Source organism: Nelumbo lutea, chromosome 2 (assembly GCF_056320005.1).
Source record: "Nelumbo lutea isolate HS-2025 chromosome 2, American lotus-T2T, whole genome shotgun sequence".
Classification (NCBI taxonomy): Eukaryota; Viridiplantae; Streptophyta; class Magnoliopsida; order Proteales; family Nelumbonaceae; genus Nelumbo; species Nelumbo lutea.
Genome location: NC_142685.1, coordinates 10,320,362 through 10,341,379, shown reverse-complemented (window position 1 = coordinate 10,341,379; position 21,018 = coordinate 10,320,362). Strand labels below are relative to the sequence as shown.

General features: G+C 40.7%; 2 protein-coding genes across 9 annotated transcripts in view; both read right to left on the bottom strand.

Annotated features, from left to right (window-relative positions):
• Positions 1 to 4,886: 4,886 nt before the first annotated feature.
• LOC148868498 (mitogen-activated protein kinase kinase kinase 20-like) lies at positions 4,887 to 6,752 on the bottom strand. The gene has a single exon (XM_088968750.1). The coding sequence runs from the start codon at positions 6,603 to 6,605 to the stop codon at positions 4,902 to 4,904; it is 1,704 nt and encodes a 567-aa protein (XP_088824876.1). The 5' UTR covers positions 6,606 to 6,752; the 3' UTR covers positions 4,887 to 4,901.
• A 6,788-nt stretch (positions 6,753 to 13,540) lies between these two features.
• The window catches only part of MSFC1 (Mitochondrial substrate carrier family protein), a 25,699-nt gene continuing 18,221 nt past the window's right edge, over positions 13,541 to 21,018 (bottom strand). The window contains exons 2-5 of one of the 8 annotated variants that reach the window (XR_016107382.1): positions 20,032 to 20,568; positions 17,677 to 18,098; positions 16,460 to 17,566; positions 15,306 to 16,329 (exon numbers count right to left, since the gene is read on the bottom strand). Coding sequence is in view for 3 of the 8 variants with exons in the window: in XM_088970519.1 (XP_088826645.1) it covers positions 20,032 to 20,568 (537 nt within the window). In the remaining 5 variants the exon portion in view is untranslated. The other 7 variants (XR_016107379.1, XR_016107380.1, XR_016107383.1 and 4 more) reach the window with 7 other exon arrangements.

Here is a 21,018-nt window from a genome sequence, read left to right as displayed (position 1 = left end):
TATGATAGCTTATTCCTTGCTAATTAAGGGTGTAAACGTATCAAATTCAAATGAAATCAGACAATATTCGAATTTGAATCTGATTAGAAATTTGATATCCAATGGATATTGAAAATTAATATTCAAATTTGATTAAATATTTAAATATTCATGTTGATTCGATTCGAATTCGACCAATTAATTATTTTAGGTAATTAATAAATATATAAAATATATAAATTATTTATATAATTTAATTATTATATACATAAATTATATAAAATATTTTAAATATTTTATATATTATATATAAGAATTAAATAATCAACCAAATTTGGATATTTAGCGAATCAAATCAAATCATATCTGAATTTGAATCCAATTAGATATTCGAGTTATTCAAATTTAATTTGATTATATCAAAACTCGAATTCAAAATTAAATTTTTAAATACCGATGACACCCGGTGACACCCCTATTGCTAATTGCTATAATTAAGTAATTGAGCTACCTTTGGACTGGGCTCATCATTGATTGAGTCTAGCACAACAAATCTCAGCCCACGATACATTTGATGGCCCGTGGAATTGGAATTAAATTCGAAATTTAGGCTCAATTTGAAAGGAATACAAATACAAATTTATGGAATACAAAACCTTCAATTTTGTATTATTTTATATTTACAGTGTACATATTTGTATTTTAACTCTTTCAAAACTGAGCCTTATATATGTAGAAGCCAATCCAATTATGCATTCTTTGCGTAGGTGATGTCATCTTCATGCCAGAGTTGTCTCTTGGTTACAGTGACTACAACCTAAACCTCGATTATATTCTGACTTCTGAGTGAGGATAACATAAGGTCCCCCCACTGGATATATATTTTTAAACTTTTGGTGAGATTTTCAAAGAAGGTACCCTTCGGCGAGGATAACATATGAAATGGAAGCATCCAGTTCCACAGTTAACCTATCCATAGGGAGATTTCTTAGCATAATCTACCCACAACCTTTCTATCTGTCAGAGCTAGTCTGAACAGTGTCTTTCCTAGTAACTTATTGGATTACACGGTTGGTTCCATTTTTAATAGAAGTCACTAAGTCAGCCATGAGACATCTACTGTACTGAATGCAACTTTGCTATTAATCGCCTCATGATTTTACATGTTTCCTGTGCGTACTATTTCTTGGTTCTCGATCAGAAAAAAACGAGAGAGGAAGACGAGCAATGCCACCACGGTGGGCTTTGCTATTTAATTTGCTATTAATTAACCGCTCTTTTTCTGTACATGGCCTTGCATTTTTTTTTTTGAATTATCAGAAAAATAAGATTCAAATCACATGGAGATGAGCAGTGATAATGGGCCTTTTCCATTATGGAGGCCTCAAATCACAGGACAAATCAGAAAGGTTCGGAGGTGGGCAACCATGCCGTGACGCTTACATTGGTCTAGAAGATTATAGCAGTTACTTGGTTTGCAAGCCAATAATGGATTTTTATCCAATGGAAAATGTTGCTTTTCCTAGAGGAGTTTAGCGATAAAAAATCTCATAAAGGGAAAAAACAGAAAAAGAAAGTATTTAATAAAGAAAAGTCTATGATGTTAGAAAGATATGATATTTGAAGGGATATGACCAATCTGAAGGAAAAAACTTAGCAGAACCGATCACCTGAAGAGGACTGACAATTTTAGCGTCAGCACAGTCATTCATAGGATCCAAGACACTGGCCCGCAGCACCTAAAGGCAACCCGACACTTCTTAATCTGAATGGAACGCAGAGAGTATCTTTTCCTTTCTCAGTAATGTGCTTTTTCACTCATACTAAAATATAAATTTCCATCTCCAAACGTTAGGTTTCATGTTATTAGAACAAACAACCAAGTGATAAATTCTCCTCAACAGTATAACTCATGCCCCATCAGATTTGAGACAAGTGTCTCATATTAACCACGGATCTAATCACTTGGTTATCCAATCTAAACTGGGTCAAATGAATATCCAATTACCCAGTAAGAGCTGATTCAGAAAAATCCAATAATATTGTATCTCTATACATAAAACATTTTCCAGTAAAACAATCAAATAAAATTTCTTGTATAGAAAATAAATAAATAGATAATGATTTTAAAAATGTGAATGATTGTGTGTTAATGTATTGCATAGAGATAATCATGAAATAATTATCTTCCACCAACATATAATTTGTCACATAGCCATTGAATATTCCAACATGTTGAGGATCAAACGAGGGCCTATGGCCACTCTATCATCACAATCACACTCTCATGAATTTTGATGAAAACCCATCTGATTGGTTTCTACTTTTGTGATGCTGATTGATTGGTTGTAAATTTTCTCAATATCATATCTTTACGGCATCATATGTTGAACCCATAATTAGATATCTGCTCCGTTTTGTTAGGAGTGCAGGGGTCCACGCTTAATATTCTTCTGTATTGATTTTTTTTTTTAATTTTTTATATAAAATTTTAAAATTTAGGATCAGTTTGGTTTGTAAAAATATGGGTTTTGGAACTTCCAACCATTTGATTGGGCAGGGCAGAATGGCATTCCCCTATTTAAGGGAGGGCCCATTTTGGCCTCCCCCGTTAGAATGAGAATCTCATTCCAGGTAAAAAAGGGATACGTGAATAGGTGATTTAGAAATCGCTTATAGGCATTATGGTGGGTCTGAGTTTTGAGAGAGAGAAATAGAAAGAGTTGATGCAAGAAGGAGATGACAAGGGTTTGGTGAGCAGAGTTGATATTGTTAGAGAATAGAGTGCCCCCAAGAATGATAAGATAAGTAAGGTTTGATCTCCTCCTCCATCACAAGTCATGATATGTTATAGACGAAGGAAGGATTCTGGTTTGAGAGAAAATTTTAGATCAATTTTTTTTTGGTATTTACTAGCTCATGTCCCCAAGTTGATTTGAACTTACCACCACTCTCATATGAACTTACCACGTGTCACACTGAGGGACAAGCTTGGAACCGTGTAGGTCCGTGGGACTTGCCATGTCTCCTTTTGCGAGGGTCACCTTCCGTTATGCAATTTTGTTTATCAGTTCACTATTAGTGACTATGGTTCCATTGCTCTCAGAGGAAGTCGGTTGTGTATTTTTTTCAAGAGGTGTCCGCAGGTTTTCTATGCGGTCATGGTTAATAGACTGTTCATGGGCCGGCCCGGCCCCCGGACGGTTTTGAACACGCAAAAGAGTCCGTGGGCTTAACCCCAGGCCAAAAAGTCTGGCCTGCAATAAATTTAAGTCGGGTTCGGTATTTTCCAAAATAGCTTGGCCTGAGTCCGGCCTATAGATCAAAGTTAAAAAACCCTAGTCGAATCCCTCTTCTCTTTCACCTCTTTCCAGTTGAACCTCTCTTCTCTTCAGTCTTCACATCCTCCTCATTCCTCAGTCCTCACACTCTCAGGCAGCCACACAATCGGCGAGGCAACGAACATTCACCATTCTTCTTCTCACTTTTTCTCTCTTTCTCTCTTTCTCTTTCTCTCCCTCTCCCTCTCTCTCTCTCTCTCACTCACTCAGACGCGAACTAATCACCGCTGAAATCGCAGCTTACAAATCTCAGACACTGCGAACTCAACTTATAGTCACTGGCGAGGCGGCGAATATAGGCACCGGCGGTGGTGGTGAGTTCTCTCTCTCTCTCTCTCTCTCTAAGATGCGAACTAATCACCGTTGAAATCGCAGCTTACAATCACTACGAACTTGGGCTTCGGGGTTTTTATCAGGGCCAGGCTCGGGCCCAAGTTATAGGCCCGTTGGTCAAGCCGGGCTCGGGCTTAGGTCTAACAAATTTCCATACATGAAGAATAAAAGCCCGACTCGAACCCGGCCCAGCCCGCCCAGCCCGGCCCATGAACATGTCTAATGGTTAGGTTGTTGTGATAAAGGGTGTAAATGGATTGGATCATGGTTTGATTTGATTTGAAGTCTAATTTTATTTTATTGAATTCGGATATCTCTATCTGATTTGAACATGATAAAAATAGTTGAAAAAGTATATGTATTTTTTAATTTAAATTGTTATATTTTCTTTTACTGTTAATAATTTATTAATTTTTTAAATGAAATAAGTTCGGATCATATTTGGATATCTGATATATTATTTGATTCAAATTTATGAAATTAAATTGGATCTATGCTATTTTGATTCGGATTCGAATATACCCTGATTCAGATTCAATTCGATCTGTTTGCATCGCTAGTGATAACATCGTGGTCTTATGTTGGTCTATCTCATTACACCCCCAAAACATATTTCTCTCACTCTCACCCATTCACTCTCTCTTTCTATATCTATCTATCTATCCCACCACGAACCAAGCATACCATTAGAAACAATCAGCATGTAATTCAGAACAGACCTGTGTGAAAATCATTTGTCTATATGGCTGATTTGTCAAATCTCGTGTTGCCATCCACACAAAGAGAATCTACATAGGTTCCAAACTTGAATCAACTAAGTAAGCTTAATTTATTTCATAATTTTCTCGTTGTTTCGTTTGAAAGGAAAAGTAGAACCGAAAGAGATGGAGGACAAGAAACAACTTAAAGAGTTAAAGCAGAAGAATTATTGAGGGTGATTTGGGTCAAGTGCTGCTCATATTCTCGTATTATCAATTGGTTTTGCCAGCTAATGTATCAAAGTAATTGCGCTTGGAGGGCTTCAGTCTTACGTGTCCAACTTGAGCCTGACTTTCCAAGCCAACCAAAGCAGGTCCATGTAAATTAATGAACGAACCCTTCGGATCCAACCCAGGTTTGGATCCAGTTGACATGAACATGATCTGTCACTCGCCCTGGTTTGGCCGGGGCCTGTCCAACAGGGTGCAGAGAGACAGACCTTTCCCGATTTCCCCACCTGACCCCTCCCCCCTGTTCGATTAATTAAGCTTATCTTCTCAACATCTTACATAGACTTGTCCGTTGTTCATTAATTTGCGTTCCATTCTCTGCCATACGACAGACGCAATTATATATTGGGTTGTTTGTCTTTGTTGCAGGACTGACCACTGAACTGAAAATGAACTCTTCTAGGATTTTAGGCTCAAAGAGAGGGACAGACTGTATTTCACGTGGTGGAAAGCCAACCCAACTGGATTTCTGGATGGAGAGAGAGAGAGAGAGAGAGACGGTGCTCACATGCATCTTTGTATATGATGAACTGAAGCCAAGAATAAAAATAATAAATGAAATCTGAGTTTTCATTAAATGAATTAACAATAACAATTTACACAAACCGTAAAAGCCCATCTTTTGCTCATGCTGACAATCAGAATCAGCTCTGTCATCACCTCCACTGCCACCACCACTACCACTACAGTTTATTACGTAATTCAACCACTCACCACCAGGGAGACAAACAACAGAATTCAAAAATTCCGGGGAAGTCCCTTCACTTTCTTCTCCGCCACTAAGAAAATCCCGAGATTCCGAACTTATCCCTGCCTCTTCCTCTTTATTCCCAACCAAATTCGAATATTCCGAACTTGTGCCATCTCTTCCCACTCCGCCAGCACACGTACCTTCTCCCCTGTCACAGACTAAACCCGGCTGCCTTACTACCTCCCAACCATCGGACTCCCAAAGCAGCCTCCTACCAGTAGTTAATCCCCTAAGCCTTTCCCTAGCAGGAACTTCGGAATTGTGAGAACTTGAACCATTACGGGCTTGAATTTCTTCTTCTTCCTCTTCGTCGTCGTAGAATTCCGAATTAGGCCAATCTAGTACGCACCTTGGAGATGGTTCCGTAATAGCACCTGCCGATACGAAAGGATGTCGTAGAAGCTGCTCGCAAGTCCACCTCTCGCTCGGCTCCCTTCTCAGGCACTTATCGAGGAAATCACGACCCAATGCCGACAATTGAGCTGGAAAATCCGGCAGTTCATCGGAGAAACCGATCCGACACATCGTTGCAGTGGCACCACCGCAATCTTGCCACGCTTGCTTGCCAGTGATCATCTCGATTACCGTGCAACCCAACGACCAGACATCAGCTTCTGGCCCCTGCCGCTCCCGTCGGATTACCTCTGGCGCCATCCAGAGTGGCGTCCCACGAGGCAAGATCATCCCTTCCTCCTCGTTGTTTGCTCCTCCGCCGAAGATTCGCTTGGCGGACCCAAAATCGGCAAGCCTTGCGACACCGGGCGTCGAACCCACCAGAACATTCCTACCCTTGACGTCGCAGTGGACGATGCCCCTGGCGTGTACGTACCACAAAGCAGAGACGATGCACCAAGTGTAGGACTGTACAATGCGCTCGTCCACATCAGTACCCCTCCCGCCAAATTGCGTGGACAAGTCAGCAACGGTACCTCCGGGCAAATACTCCATGTGTAAATTCCGGTACCATGTTGACGCAGTCTCCTGCGTCAGGTCGTCACCGAGGTACTCCACCACGTAAGGCGAGGACAGTGATTTCAGAACCCGAATCTCGTTCTCTAATGATTCGAGGTGAGAAGGGACAGACGAATTGGGATCGACGGATTTCACCGCGAAAATTCGGCCGTCAGACTCATCGGTGGCGAGGCTAACGATTCCAAATGAACCTTTCCCTATGTAATTCCCACGACTCCATCGGAGCCGATGCTTTTCCATCTCAGAAGTAAGAACCACCACCTTCAGAGAGAAGCCGTAACTTAGAACGCCTTAGCACTTAAGAAATATAAGGAGAGAGCTTTGGGAATTTGAATGGAGACCGCGAAAGTATTTATATTGATTGGCCGGTTGGGGACGGGAGGGGGTTCTTTTTCGCCTTTCAGTTGTAAAATAACCCCAAAGAAAACGGTTTCTGACGTAACGAAATTTCTGAGAATGATGGTGACGTACAAGCTTTCGGTGAGTTATCCTTATCATATCTCCACCGTTAAACTTGAAAGTGAGTAGATGAGATGAGATGAGAATTTCATGCACGAACATTTGGGTGGTCAATCAGGATTTGAATTTGGAGGGTGAGAATCTGGTGCCAGCAGGCATTTTTTTTGGTTCTGTGGCTCTAGGCATACTAGGCTAATAGCCGTGACGCCCCAGCCAAGGAAAGGAGGCACTTTCTAAACAGTGATTACATGTCACATTGGAGCATCGGATGATATGATCCACTTGATTGTCGCTCCATTTGATGCATCGACTTTTCCCATAAACTACCAAAGCATGTGATAGAAGCGCGGCTAGCTTAGGACCAACTTCGGTCCACGTGATGCTTCTTGGTTTACAAATTACAGCCAAATATTGTTTTTATATATTTTAATTTAAACTAGTGAATATCTGTATTTGTTCGGTGGGAAAACTATGAATTAACAATCCAACACTTAACAAACAAAAAAAAAAAAAAAGGAAAGAAAAGAAAAGAAAAACCAGGGGAACCCAGAAGCCCAAGCTGGCGAGCGGCGACTAAACGGGTGCGGCTATTCGTGGGATGGGTTCATGCCTTGATGGGAGGTATGGTTCTGTTGTGAGTGGGATGGGTTCATGCAATGTAACAATTTTTCAGATAAGTAGTGGCTGGTAGTGAACTGGTTGATTCCCCTGGATGTCGCGAAGCACACGATGCTTGTTTCTGGTTCTTTTATTTAATTTTGCTATATTTTTATTTTTTTTCTAAGTCGGAGTGGGAGACGTGTGCAGTCGTCCTCCACGAGAAAATATCAAACTGGGGCCCACTTGGAAGATCCTTCAGATTCATCATAGCCAATTAAATTGGGCGATCAAAGAAATTCCATTTCCACTTTATATGGATGAGCGAATAATCATAATCTGCCAAAGATGACATTAATGCCAACAGCGAAGTTTTTACATCATAGATGGATAGCAAATAGCAACAGTTGATTAGGTGGACTTCAAAATTAAAAGCTGAGTACTTCGATACGGTGGGTCCCAGCACTCTCTCAGTGGTGCCACGTCCGCAAAAAGTTTATCCATTCTACCATCACAATCTTTTGTGATTTCATGGTGGTAATCTGGTATGGTGTTGGTGTTCGACTGTTCGGTGGCCCCTACGTACCGAAACGAGAGGTCTGAAATGAATAAGTTAGAACAAGTTCTTGTGAGCAACCCGAACCGAACATGGAAGGGAAAAGAGACTGATAGAGTGATACTTCGTCAGTTCTCCTTCTCCACTGAACAAGTAAACCGTATCGGTTTTTTTAGCGGTTAGTGAATGAAACCGAAAAACGACACCATCCATAAGAGAGGGGGGGGGGGGACATAGTACATGGTGACGTTGGCGTATGTGGCACGCAAGAAGGTTGATGAAAATAAATATCAACCCATGGAATCATGGATCTTCCTTCTTCCGCTTATAGGCCCAGATCAGATAGATGGCCGCGATTCATGGATCACATATTTTAATCAAGCGTGTGGGTCCCACAAAAAAGTGAAAAAAGGAGTCCACGCCACAGCTCTGTGGCGCATGCATGTCCACTAAAACAAGAAGGGCAGCTTTGAAGTTTGAACGAACGTCCATACACACATGGAAAGATTTTGTCCAGGTGGAGCGGGCCGTTGTCCCAGGAGAGCAAGACAACGAATATAAATCCAACGGCCGACAATCAAACAAGCATACAAGTCGGGGCCTACCAACGAAACCCACATTTCTCTCCGGACATGCAAATTGCAAACCATGACCTTCTTAATATCGCCCGGTCCGATCCCCACCTTTCTCATGTTTAGTCAGTTATCAAGTGTCCACGAAACTTAAGCCGAAAGGTCTCCGCCACAGGCCCACAGCGCGAGACGGAGATGACAAAAGGCCACACCACACCCACAGCCCACAAGGCCAGCCGGTTTTTGAAACTGGGGATGGGGATGAATGATGATAGCATCAGTGGTGATTGGTGAAGCTAGCCGCTAGCGCCACCCAGTTTTGGACTTTGGTCGGTCATCCATCTTTAATCCACGTGACCACAATGGTGACGTCGTTTTCTTCTGGAGGCCAAAACACAATACATGTTTTCGTGATCGGTGCAAACCCATTATCCATTGAACCCGGACTTTTAATTCATGAGGATGTAATATATATTAAGTGCTACCTGCTAATTATGGTGCTTAAAATTAAAATCAAGGATTTAAATATAGATACGTCAATATAGGCGTATTGGGTGATTTGATAGTGTTTCAAGTTTTTTTTTTTTTTTTTTGCAACTGATTCAAAAGGGCTGGTTTAAGTCTCCTCTATTCCCTAAATCAGTCAAAACTTCAATTCAAGTCAATACATGTTGATACTTTGAACCTTGCTTAATATATATCGAGCCATTCTTTTGCATATATCTGAGCCTACCATCCAAACTTTGAACATCTAAGGGATTCTGTCCATTTTGCAACTGAGAAAAAAAAAGATCTGGATTCATTCAACAGTTTTAAGACTTGGTAAGAACAACAGGGTCGTCCTTAATTCTGTCACGGCTTGTTTGTGACTAATCCGGCCTTTTGCATTTTGATCCAATTGGAACGTGAGTGACTAACATCCATGACCCACCATGTGCTCCCCTCAAGTGACATGAGGGGCCCTTTCTAAAATTCAGATCTGTGATTACGTTGGATGGGGGAAAGAGTAAAGATTGGATAAATAACATTTAATTCCTTAGTGCTGCACCAGTCAACGACCCTACAACCCACCTTATATATTGCATGGTTGGCGCCAGAGCAGATATTGCAGTCATCATCACGTTCGGCACCAAACAGCCTGCATGCATGTGAGGATTTCTTTCTGCCTTGTGCAAACTAAGGACCAAAGTATCGGGTCTATCGTATCTGTATTAAATATCTCCATGAGACTTCCTTTTCCTCTACTTGTGGTTATAGCTTCTATTTCTATCAAACCAGATTGTCTTTAGCCGTGTGGAAAAATCTATGAGGCACATGAACATACATAATATATATTTAATTCTATCAGTACATTTAGACTATGTTTAATTTGAAGGAAAAGATAAGAAAAGAAAGGAAAATATAGAAAAATCCATAAGGTTTAAGTTTGTAAAGGTTTTTTTATCTTTTTTTTAATCTTTTCCTTCAAATCAAATACAGCTTTAGAGGATGTTCAACAACATGGTTGTTGATTTTGTTTTTGGGAACAAAATCGATTTGTAAAATTCTATACACACACACATATATATATATATATATATATATATATATATATATATATATATATATATATATATTACTCATGTAGCAATTGTTTTTATTTCAAAAAAAAAAAAAAACTATGTTGTTGAACACCAGTTTAATGAACGGTCAATGGTTGGTGATGGTGGAGGCTGGACCACAAATCTCTGTTTAGACTTACCCAAATTATGTAGTTTAGTATTTTACTGATGCAATAGTGATTTTTATTTTCAAAAATAAAACCAACCATATTGTAGAACCTCTCGTAAATGAGCAAGTCAGCACTCTCATTTTTAACCGGGAAATCCTCATTTATATCTGACTTTGGACTTAATTTATGGGGGAACACTGGTGGTAATTAAATTACTTATATATAAGGGCATCACTAGACTTGTTTTGGATTGGATCGAACTAATATCCGGTCCATTGATATAAGATAAGAATATAGGTGTCAATGGGCCAAATTTGAATTGGAATCAATTTAAATTAAAACCAATATTGGATGGTCCAGTCATTGAATCGGACTGGTCCAAAATGGTTCAGAAATCATGAAATATTGGATCGGACCTAGCCCATCTGTAATGGATTTCCTTTGGACCAAATCCAGTACAATTGACACCCCTGCTTGCAAATATCATCCAGTTGGTTTAACAGTTGGCTCGGTAGTTTCTTGTTCAAAGGGACGCACATATGACAACTTACTCGAAGTCATGGTAGCTCAAGTCAATCCCAATTTACCCAAAAATAGGAAAAACACAGACACACACAAAGGAAAAAAAATAAGACTCGAGCGATTGGTGAATTCATCTTCTCTCTTCATAGAAGAGGGGTTGTATTTAGAGCTCTGAGACATGGACAACTGAAAGGATGACTGTAAAGAGAGATCAGTTCCGCCTTTTGCATATTCAAACTAATTCGTTTTATTTTCATGCATGTACTAATTGTCTTGATAGGTTAACTTTCACCATGATAAAACAACAGTAAGCCAACAAGATGTCTGTCTCTTGAGAGGAAAAAACAAGTGGATAGGCGACACTGACGTCCACATTGCATCCAAAGGCTGTGTCTGTGTATTCATGTTTTATTTTCTTTTCATTCTTTAGTTAGTATAATGTATATTTTTCTATATATAGGATCAGTTTTTAATAGAATTATGTTCCCCAAGCAGGCTTATAGAGTCCAAATTAGGTTCAAGATATGATTCCACTTGCCAACTGATCATGCCTTCTTGTCATATTTCCTCTCAGTTAAATTCACACACACTTGGATGAACATGAGGGCGGCAGGGACCGGACCCATCAGCCGGAACTCATCTCACCTAGACCAAATACTGATAAATCAAATAGAGTACGACGAATCCAGCCGAGATTAAGTTTAGTTTGGCTGGGTTCATATTTTTATTTTGAAACCTCGCAGTATGCTCCTAAGATCATGCAAGACAGACTCTCACACAGCATGAAATGTGATATTGTGAAGGTACCAGACGATATTTTATTCAACCAAGCTGGGAAGGCGACTCGACGGGGTAAATATTGGAGAGACGCCATGGAATGAGGAAGTGGAGAAACCAGTCAATCATGGTGAGAATGGAAATTATAATAAAGTTGAAAACTTCAGATCAAATCAGAATCCGCCTGAAGTCTTTTTCGTATTCTTAAACTATTCTTATAGTTTAGTTAATTGACCAAGTATACTGTTTAAAAATTGACTAAGGTTATCCTTATTATTTCTAACTAATGACTAATACTTCCCTTAGCATTGGTTATATTGTATACTAAGGGATTGTTGCCTCCCACCATATGTAATAATTATAAAAGTTAAATCTAAATATCTACATACGCTAATATGATACAAGTGGAAAACTTTGAGACATAGGAAGGATCCAAGCTCCTTAGGGTCCCCCTCTCTCCACCTTTGAATCCGATCCTATAGGTTGCATTCTGGTCATTCTCAATTGGGTTTTGTGTTGGATTAGGGTTAGAAGCTGAACATCAATGAATCCAACAGGTTGACATGGTGGCGTTAAGAAATTGTAACCATAACCTTCTCAAAGAATAGCGATACTGTTCATGGGATAGGTAAGGGCGGGTTTGATAATATTCCAATTAATTTGATGTAGGTTGTATAACAGAGAAGTGAGTTCGATAAAATGAAGATCGTAACTGATCGTTGGAGGGAGATGAAGGGTGATGCGGGTTTCGAGGACATAGAAGGGGTCCTGACTCCTGAATTAGGGAGGAGGACAAGAGATATTACAATTTAATTTACTTATTTTTTTGATAAAATAAGAAAAAAGAAGAATGCGACAAGGCCAAAAATACAACCTGTAATTTGAGGGTTTTATTCTTTAATATTTCAACTAACGGGAGGAAAAGAAAATAAATCAGGTAGGTATTTTGATAATTTAATGCATTTCATCATTTAATTTAACGGCCAGGAAGTAATTATCGCAAAGAAAAGTTCATGTGGGTCTTCATTACAAATAAAAGCTTAGGGGGTAATTGTCAATGACCTCATACTATTGAGGGTCTTTGTAATTTACCCAAAAAAACAAAATTCAAGATCTTTTATTTTCTTGTTATTGCTGAGTGTGGATCTCCTCTCCACAATAACTGTTGGATTTTAATCTCATTAGAGATCAAATCTAATGGGGTTTGATTTATCAATTACATGAAGAAACACACCTGCACACATATATTGGAAAATAGTGTTTTCTCTTATTAAAATCAGTTTTCAATTTGTCCCACATTGAAAAATTATTAAACTTGTTTTTAAAATTTTAAATAAGAGCTTATTTACACTCCTAAGAAATATAAGAGTAGAGTATGGAGGCTTGCTATAGTGCAATGCGCGTATGCGATACAATGAGGCGCTTTAGAGGCGCACTTTGCTCGCACCCACATAGTCCGCCTATGACGGCTTTAACTTTTGATAAGAGGCTAACCGTTGATGATTTCAACGATCACTTTCTCTACTCTATGACTCCTCAAAAACTATTTAAGGAGTATGAATCAAGTAATTGAACACAAGTTTTCAAAAAATCACTCGTCTCTCTTAGTTCAATATGCTACTGTCTCACAAAATGTTTATTCAAATGACTTTTCAACTTTGTTGGTTGTAGATTCTCGCCCAAGGCTCTGTTATAACTTGGGAACAAATTTGCTTGTAACTCAATAACAAACTCAATAAAACTAAGTGGAGGCAAATAATGTTCTAAAGATAACGTCTTCAGATAGACATGCCTCAAAGCACTTCTCCTCCAAGTTTCTATAAATCTATTTTACCAACAATAACTCTCCCCATGTCTACCAATAATAAATCTATTTTACCAATAATAACTCCTACATAGTATTTATGCATGGGGAGATGTTCCCAATGCACAGGGTAGTGTGTTGTGGATAGATGTGAGCAGACTTATCGTGGGCAAGAGATTTGGAGTCGTTATTGCTTTCCTTTTTTTTAACCTTCACTTTGAAGTTTTTACCAAAAAATTACAATATTTTCCAGTCATTCCGGTGTTATATCCCACCAAACTTCAGAATTTGACTAAAGCTTAGCCCTTTGACAATCAAGTGAACAACCCTGTTCACAGCTACAACCAAAGGAAACAAAACCAAAGAAAGAAATAACAGACTTAATCAGATGTAGCCGAGTTACACAACACCAAGGAAGCAAATGACCATTCCCACTAGCAAAGACAACAATTACGCGAATCTGACTTCAATGCTAACAACTTCCAATCTTGCTTCTAACAAAGGAGAGTGTTGAATTTGCTCCTCATAGGCCACACCTCATGCCAACTTCGAGCATATTGCAGCCATGAATTGAGAACATCTTTGCATGAATGACAAAATCAAGTATAGAAGATGTTCTCAATGTACAGCTGAAAGTGGTATGAGGTTTGTGTAAGACGTGTTCTGTGAGGAGCAAATTTGGATTCGTTTAACCATACACAAAAAGCCACCTGCAGCCACGACAAATTTATCATTATTAAATGCAAAGCCAAATGTTCCATGCACATCATTAACAATACCTACATCACATTGAATGATTAAGTGCCTTGGAGCCTCACTTGCCTTACACATGGATCTAGATTTATTACCTGACTCAGGAGACAGCACTCAGCTTGGAAAAGCAATTTGAGAAAACCTGATTCAAAACCCACTCACAAGAGCGCAATACATTGTTGGATAGAAAATCATTGCGAGCCAGCTAAATCAAATTTAAACATTGAACTTGATTTTGAACCAGAATTTAAAAAGTGAAAAGGAATTGTCCTTTGTTTTACTTTTCTTTTGGCCATTCTCTTGTATATCATAACTGGGTTCCCTGTAAATCACATTTTAAACAAGGATGATGTGGCCCAATCAAGGTTATATGTTGGTAGAGGTATATCAGTAGTTTTTTTAGTTTTTTTCGAATCCGGTTCAGAGGGACCAGTTTAAGGGTCCATCCATCCCTTGAACCGGTAAACCCCAATATATCCTCTGTAGGAGTGTATCAGGAAGTTCTCGATATGATATATATCGGCCAATACAGGCTGATATGTATCGATACTTTAAACCTTGGGCCCAATAGGAGAGGCTAAGAGACCTGATGACTTGATGAGAGGGCTGGGAAGGAGTAACGAGTAATGGAGAGAGAGAGAGAGAGAGTTAAGGAGGAAGCAAGAAAAGGGGATTGATTGATCCACTTGGAATTGTGCCACCCACAGCTCAGCACGGCCCAACCCACATTGCACCACCTCTATATCTACCTGTAGTCATTGATCGATCCACATGGAATGACAATGGTCTAGATGTGTGGTTCACCGTGTATTTGTATGACAACGGAAACAAATTTGCATGCTTACATTATTTGCTTCAGTTGAAATCTCTTGAAACAAATTTGATTGGAGCCGGGCTTCCTTCAAACAAAAAAACCATCCCAACACGTTCTAACATGACATGTGTCCGCACATCTCACCATAAGGCTGAGATCCATCATGCATGAGATGTGCACATTGGAACATGCTGGGATAGTTTTTTCTGTTGGTGTTATATGCAATGGATGCTACAGCCACGCATTGAATATCTCCCGTCATTCATGGGGAGATGTTCCCATAGAATGGTTGTAGTGCCTTATCTATGGGAAGGGTTTGTAGGCAGGGGATCCCGAGTGAATGAATTATATGTGCAAGAACCAAGAAGTTGGAGATTTCAGATAAATTCTTCTTTTTTTTTCTCTTTGGAATAATCATTCATAGAGATTCCTTATACCATTGTCATTTTTTGGCTAACAGGCATGCCATTGTCAAGTGAAGCTACCAGAGTAGATACAGACGTAATGAAAGATACCTAGACTGCCCACGAAGCACCCAGATGATTTGCAGTTATTTTTGTTTTGATTGGATTGCCCTTTGTATCCAACCATAACACTGTATCCAGGGACTATAGTTTTGAATTCTTCCTCTTTTTTATGCTATCATCGGTTTCTGGTATCCTTACCGGCATATGATTGGCCGCCGGTGACCAGAGATCAGTTTGCAGCCATTTCCACTTGCTACATGCTTCCTATAAACTTGATAGTACTCTTAAAAAAATTCTGCTATTAGTAGTCAACTTTTACATTCCACTTGCTACATGTACTCGGCCATTTATTTTTGTGTAATAACCTAAAACAAGTTCTAATTATTAACCTTCTGGTTGCTTTGTACTTTGAGATGTCCCATGTGATATAGTGTTTTTGAATAAAAATTATGCATATAAAGTAGCTGATTAATTGTTTTACCAAGAAAAAGTAGCTAACTAAAATTGTCACGATCGAGGTTTTTTCATATCATATGGGTGTATAAGGGAGGAGATTTTTCAAGAGAAGTTTTCCACGGAGACAACAGACGCCTCAATCCTTCTTGGCCAAAGAGGGCAGTCAAAAGACCGACCTTCTTAGCCAAAGCTTCAGATTCAAGTGGAGAGCATTGGGACATGTAGATTGATTAACTTTTTGGGCTAACTACCTCGTCAAGTGGCCGATGACTTAGAAAAAAGTGAAGAACTTTGGTTGTTGAGCTGAGTCAAGCTGGGCAAGCTAGGTGGCGAGCTACCTGTGAGGTGTCGGGCTGAGCAAGTGGCGAGTTGCTGGGCTGACCAAGTGCCGAGTTATCTGTGAGGTGCCGGACCGAGTAGGTGTCGAGTAGCTTGGTGGCGAGCTGAATTGATGAATTTCGTGGCTCTTTAGAGACCTGCAAGGAACCAAATGTCAGAGGACCCGATGTGGCTAACCCGGCGAGGTCGCTCCAACGCTTAAGTCAGTACTCTCATAGTAAACTGCGAGCTAAAAATCACAAAGTCTGAGAGCTATAACTTGCTTACTTGCTTCCCTGCCTACCATTGGGGTTGGTGCCTTTATATAGGCATTGTTTGGCGTGGCTTTACGCACCATATCCGAGATTTCTACGAAATCGTCTAAGTGGTTCGAGATTCGTGGAAGTAACCGCCATGCACGTTGACCACTCTTCGGATCGTTTGGCACGTGGGCCAACTTCCAAAAATTGTAGGAGTGTTAGGATATGCATGCCAAATTTGTCGGTGAGCACGTCTTGCAGGTCGCCAGGTTACGCCAGTGCCATGCCGCTCCTGTGCCGGGCCGCGCTTGTGCCGGGCAGCACCTGTGGTGGGACACCATCAACTTGGCTAAGGCAGGTTGTTGCCAAAGTGGTTCCGGGTGTCACCTATTTGTTCTGAGGTGCCATGTGTCACAATGTCATAGGAGGGCCAAAACCACCCTCATCATTTGCCCCCCCAGCACTCCCGAGTTGAAAGTAACTTGGCAAAGGGAGTAGATTTCTCCTTTTGGCCCAGAATGAATAATTTGATGAGCTCGTAAGCGTCAATGCAATTCCTTAGGCTCTGTGAGCGACTCGCAGTCCGCTCCTTGATTTTGCCCATGCCGAAGAGGCGACTAGGTCTTATATGGTGAGGAGGTCTTCGCTAGTTCGATATTTTGGCCTTTAAGCTCTAGGAGCGACTCGTAGTCCACTCTCCTTGATCTTTGATTTTTCCCATGCCGAGGAGGCGACTGGGACTTATGTGGTGTCAATGTCTTTTTTCAGCTCGCCCGTTCGCGCCTGAGCCAGGTTGCCAAGTCGGGCTTTTGCTAGACCGCCAGGTCGTTAGTGACGTCGGCTATGACTATGTTGCATCAGCTTCGTTAGTGACGTTGGCTACCCACTCCTAGAAGAAGCTACTAGGAGGTCAACCTACGGGGGCAACACTACTGACTTTAGGTCACCAGCTCGCATGGGAGCCTTGGAAGGCTCGACCGGCAAAGGCATTCACACAGTCGGTTGGCCGCCAACTCCCGCAGAAGCCACAAAGAGCTCATCTTTGTATATGGTACCTCGCAAAGAGGACTGATGAGGCTTTATCTGAGTTGAAATAAAGTTGGTAGAGCTGCTTAGTCTGTTGGCCATCAACTTCCTGCATATTCTTTGAGTTCATAAAAAATGGAAACTAAAAAGTGAGAGCTTTAAATAGAACTTAGCTTTCTGGAAGAAGAGGACTTAGCGTTTCGGAGGATGAGAACTTACCTTTTTGTAGCGTTTCCCACAGACGATACCAATTGATGAATCGATTTTTGGGTGATGGCCAACTTTTTGGGCTAAGAACCTTGTCATTTGGCCTGCTTCCAAGTGGCCGATGACTCAGGCAGAATTGGAGAACTTTGGCTGTAGAGTTGAGTCAAGCTGGGCAGGCTAGGTCGCGAGCTGACTATAGTGTCGAGCTGCCTATGAGGTGCCGAGCTGACCAAGTGGCGAGCTGCCTGTGAGGTGCCGGGCTGACCAGGGCAAGTGGCGAGCTGCCTGTGAGGTGCCGGGTTGAGCAAGTGGCGAGCTACCTATGAGGTGTCGGGCTGAGCAAGTGGCGAGTTGCCTGTGAGGTGCCAAGCTGCCTAGGTGTCGAAATGTCTGGTGGAGAGCTGAATTGATGAGCTTCATTGCTCTTTAGAGACCTGCAAGGAACCAAATGTCAGAGGACCCGAGGTGGCTAACTTGGCGAGGTCGCTCCGATGCTTAAGTCAGTACTCTCATAGTAGACCGTGAGCTAAAAATCACAAAATCTGAGATTTTGTTTGGCATGGGGTTGGTGCCTTTATATAGGCATTGTTTGGCGTGGGCTTCTTGAGTCAGTACTCTCATAGTAGACTGCGAGCTAAAATTCACAAAATCTGAGATTTTGTTTGGCGTGGGGTTGGTGCCTTTATATAGGCATTGTTTGGCGTGGACTTCACGCACCATATCCGAGATTTCTACAAGGTCGTCTAAGTGGTTCGGGATTCCTGGAGGTAACCGCCATGCATGTTGACCACCCTTTGGATTGTTCGGCACATGGGCCAACTTCCAAAAATCGTGGGAGTGTTAGGATATGCATGTCGAATTTGTCAGTGACCACGTCTCGCAGGTCACCAGGTCGACGCTTGGGCTAGGCAGTCAGCTTGTGCCTATGCCAGGCTGCCAGGTCCCGCCAGGGTCACGTCACGCCTGTGGTGGGACACCATCAACTTGGCTAAGGTAAGTTGTTGCCAAAGTGGTTCCGGGTATCACCTAGATGTTCTGAGGTACCATGTGTCACAATGTCATACGAGGGCCAAATCCGCTCACATCAACCATAATTCCGATGCATGGCACAATTAGAACTTTTAAGATGTCACTGGGTGAGTAATAGGTGGTGGGTTGGAATTAGTTTGGTTTTGTTCAATTTAAAATGTCATAAACTTCATTTAATTTAGGTTTTGTTTAACAAAGCTTGTGCATCATACGGTGCCAACCCGTGCATCACAAAATTCCTAGCCCAGCATGACAGGGGTTCAGGTGGGGCCTGGCATGGATCACTTGCTACAGTGTCTGGACAGCATAGCCTGTCTCATAGGCAATCCAACCCACTTTACAACTCTAGGTAGATCCCCCACCTACAAACAGGGGTGTTCACAGTCTGGTTCAGTGTGGTTTAAATATATCAGACCAAACCAATAAATTATGATTTGAGAAATTTCTAAACCAAACAAAACCGGGTTGACATGAAAATCAAACCAGATCAAACTGTTTTATTACAATTTGATGTGGTTTCTAATATGGTTTGGAGAACTTTAGACCATTCTTTTATTTTATTGTGCTTAACCCGATTAGAAAACCTAAACAGGCAAATAGCACCCCTAAATATTAAAATTAAAAATTTTATTTATTATTTTATTATAAAATATAAGAGTTTATTATATATTTATAATTTTATACATTTGATTTGGATATATTATGTTATATACATAATATTTATACATATGGTTTATAAAATCCAAAAAAGCAAACCAAAACAACAAATCACAATTTAACAAAATATGAAACCGAACCAAACTGTTTTCAGGTACAAACCGAACCAAACCACAAATTTGATTTGATTTGGTTCAGTTGCGGTTTGAACCAAACAATGAACACCCCTAGCTACCAACATTTGGGAGGCGTATATAAAGTATGACAATATTCCAAATCTTTTGTCCAAGTTGCATTTTTAACCTAGGAAAAAGTAAAGGGTTTTTACTGATTCCTTCCCTTCATAAATTTTTATAGAACCTATGATAATACAGAGGGGGTCAAATCAATGATTTCTTTCTTCCGCCTAAGTGTAGGATATTGATTAGTTCCTCACTTTGCGTTGGAAGCTTCACGGTACCAACTCTACATCATAACTATACGGTTAAAACTTATTGAGAAACGCATTTGCACTAGAAAACTTCATTGAGAATTTCAAAAATTAAAATCAAGAATCAAAGGATCCAAAACGATTTAAAAGGAAACGAACGGATACTGAAGAGGAACTAAGCAATGGATACATGGCTTTAAGCTTGCAATTCAATTAAGACTAGAGGCAAGCAAAGAAATATAGTGACGTACCTACAACGTTGCATTATGTATATGCCTCCTCTCGTACAGGCCGGTCACTTGGTCAGCCACAGCCCACATGATGGCCTGGCCAGGGGGGATCCTCATGAGCCTAGGCAGCAGACCTTTCCACAAAGCACGCAATCCCTCCTCCGCAAATATGGTTCTGATGGCATGAAACATGCCCTTGTACTTCAGATCACCCCCAGATCGGCTCTGAGCCATCAACCTTGTCTTCACAACATCAAAGGGGCCTGTGCATACAGGACCTGCAGTCCCTGCCAGGAAACCTGATATCATAGACTGCCATGGTTGAAGGACCTTACCATCTTCTTCATGTTTCTTCCACAGGATAACATCAAATGCATTCTTGGCTGTGAACATGGCAGCCTGGTTTGTCCCATTGCGCATAACAGTTGGTGCTGCCCCTGCCCAGAGCCCAAGAAGTCCTTCCTCACGGACTATCATGCGAGCACAATGTACAGGACCCTTGTATCTTAAAAGCTCAGGACTTAGTCCTTTCTGTTGCTGCAATCGAATCTTCACTACCTGCAGATATCAGAGGCAATTTCAGCTTACAGTAATTTTCTTTTTCTTTTATACTTGGAAACAGTCAAATAGAAGAGAAAATGATATACTCTTGTGTCAGTTCACAATTGGTGGCTAAGATGAATTTAAATAGAAAAAATCAAATCTGAGGATCAACCAGAAAAACCTGAACACGTTTAAGACCCAGGAGATTGACAGCCAGAAAAACCAGGCTGCCAACTTCACACATTTTTCAAAGACCACAGATCAGGTCATAGATCCAGATTATCAAATAATAGGCTGTCCTCAGAGTTGCAAGGATTCTGAACCCCATATATTGAAACATGGGACAGATAAGAATCAGTTGTTTACCTTGTTACAGGCAGGTATAGGTGGAAGAAATGAGCATGCAAGCTCAAACTTTGTAACAGTACCCACTTATTTTCTTTTTATATATCAAAAATAAAAATA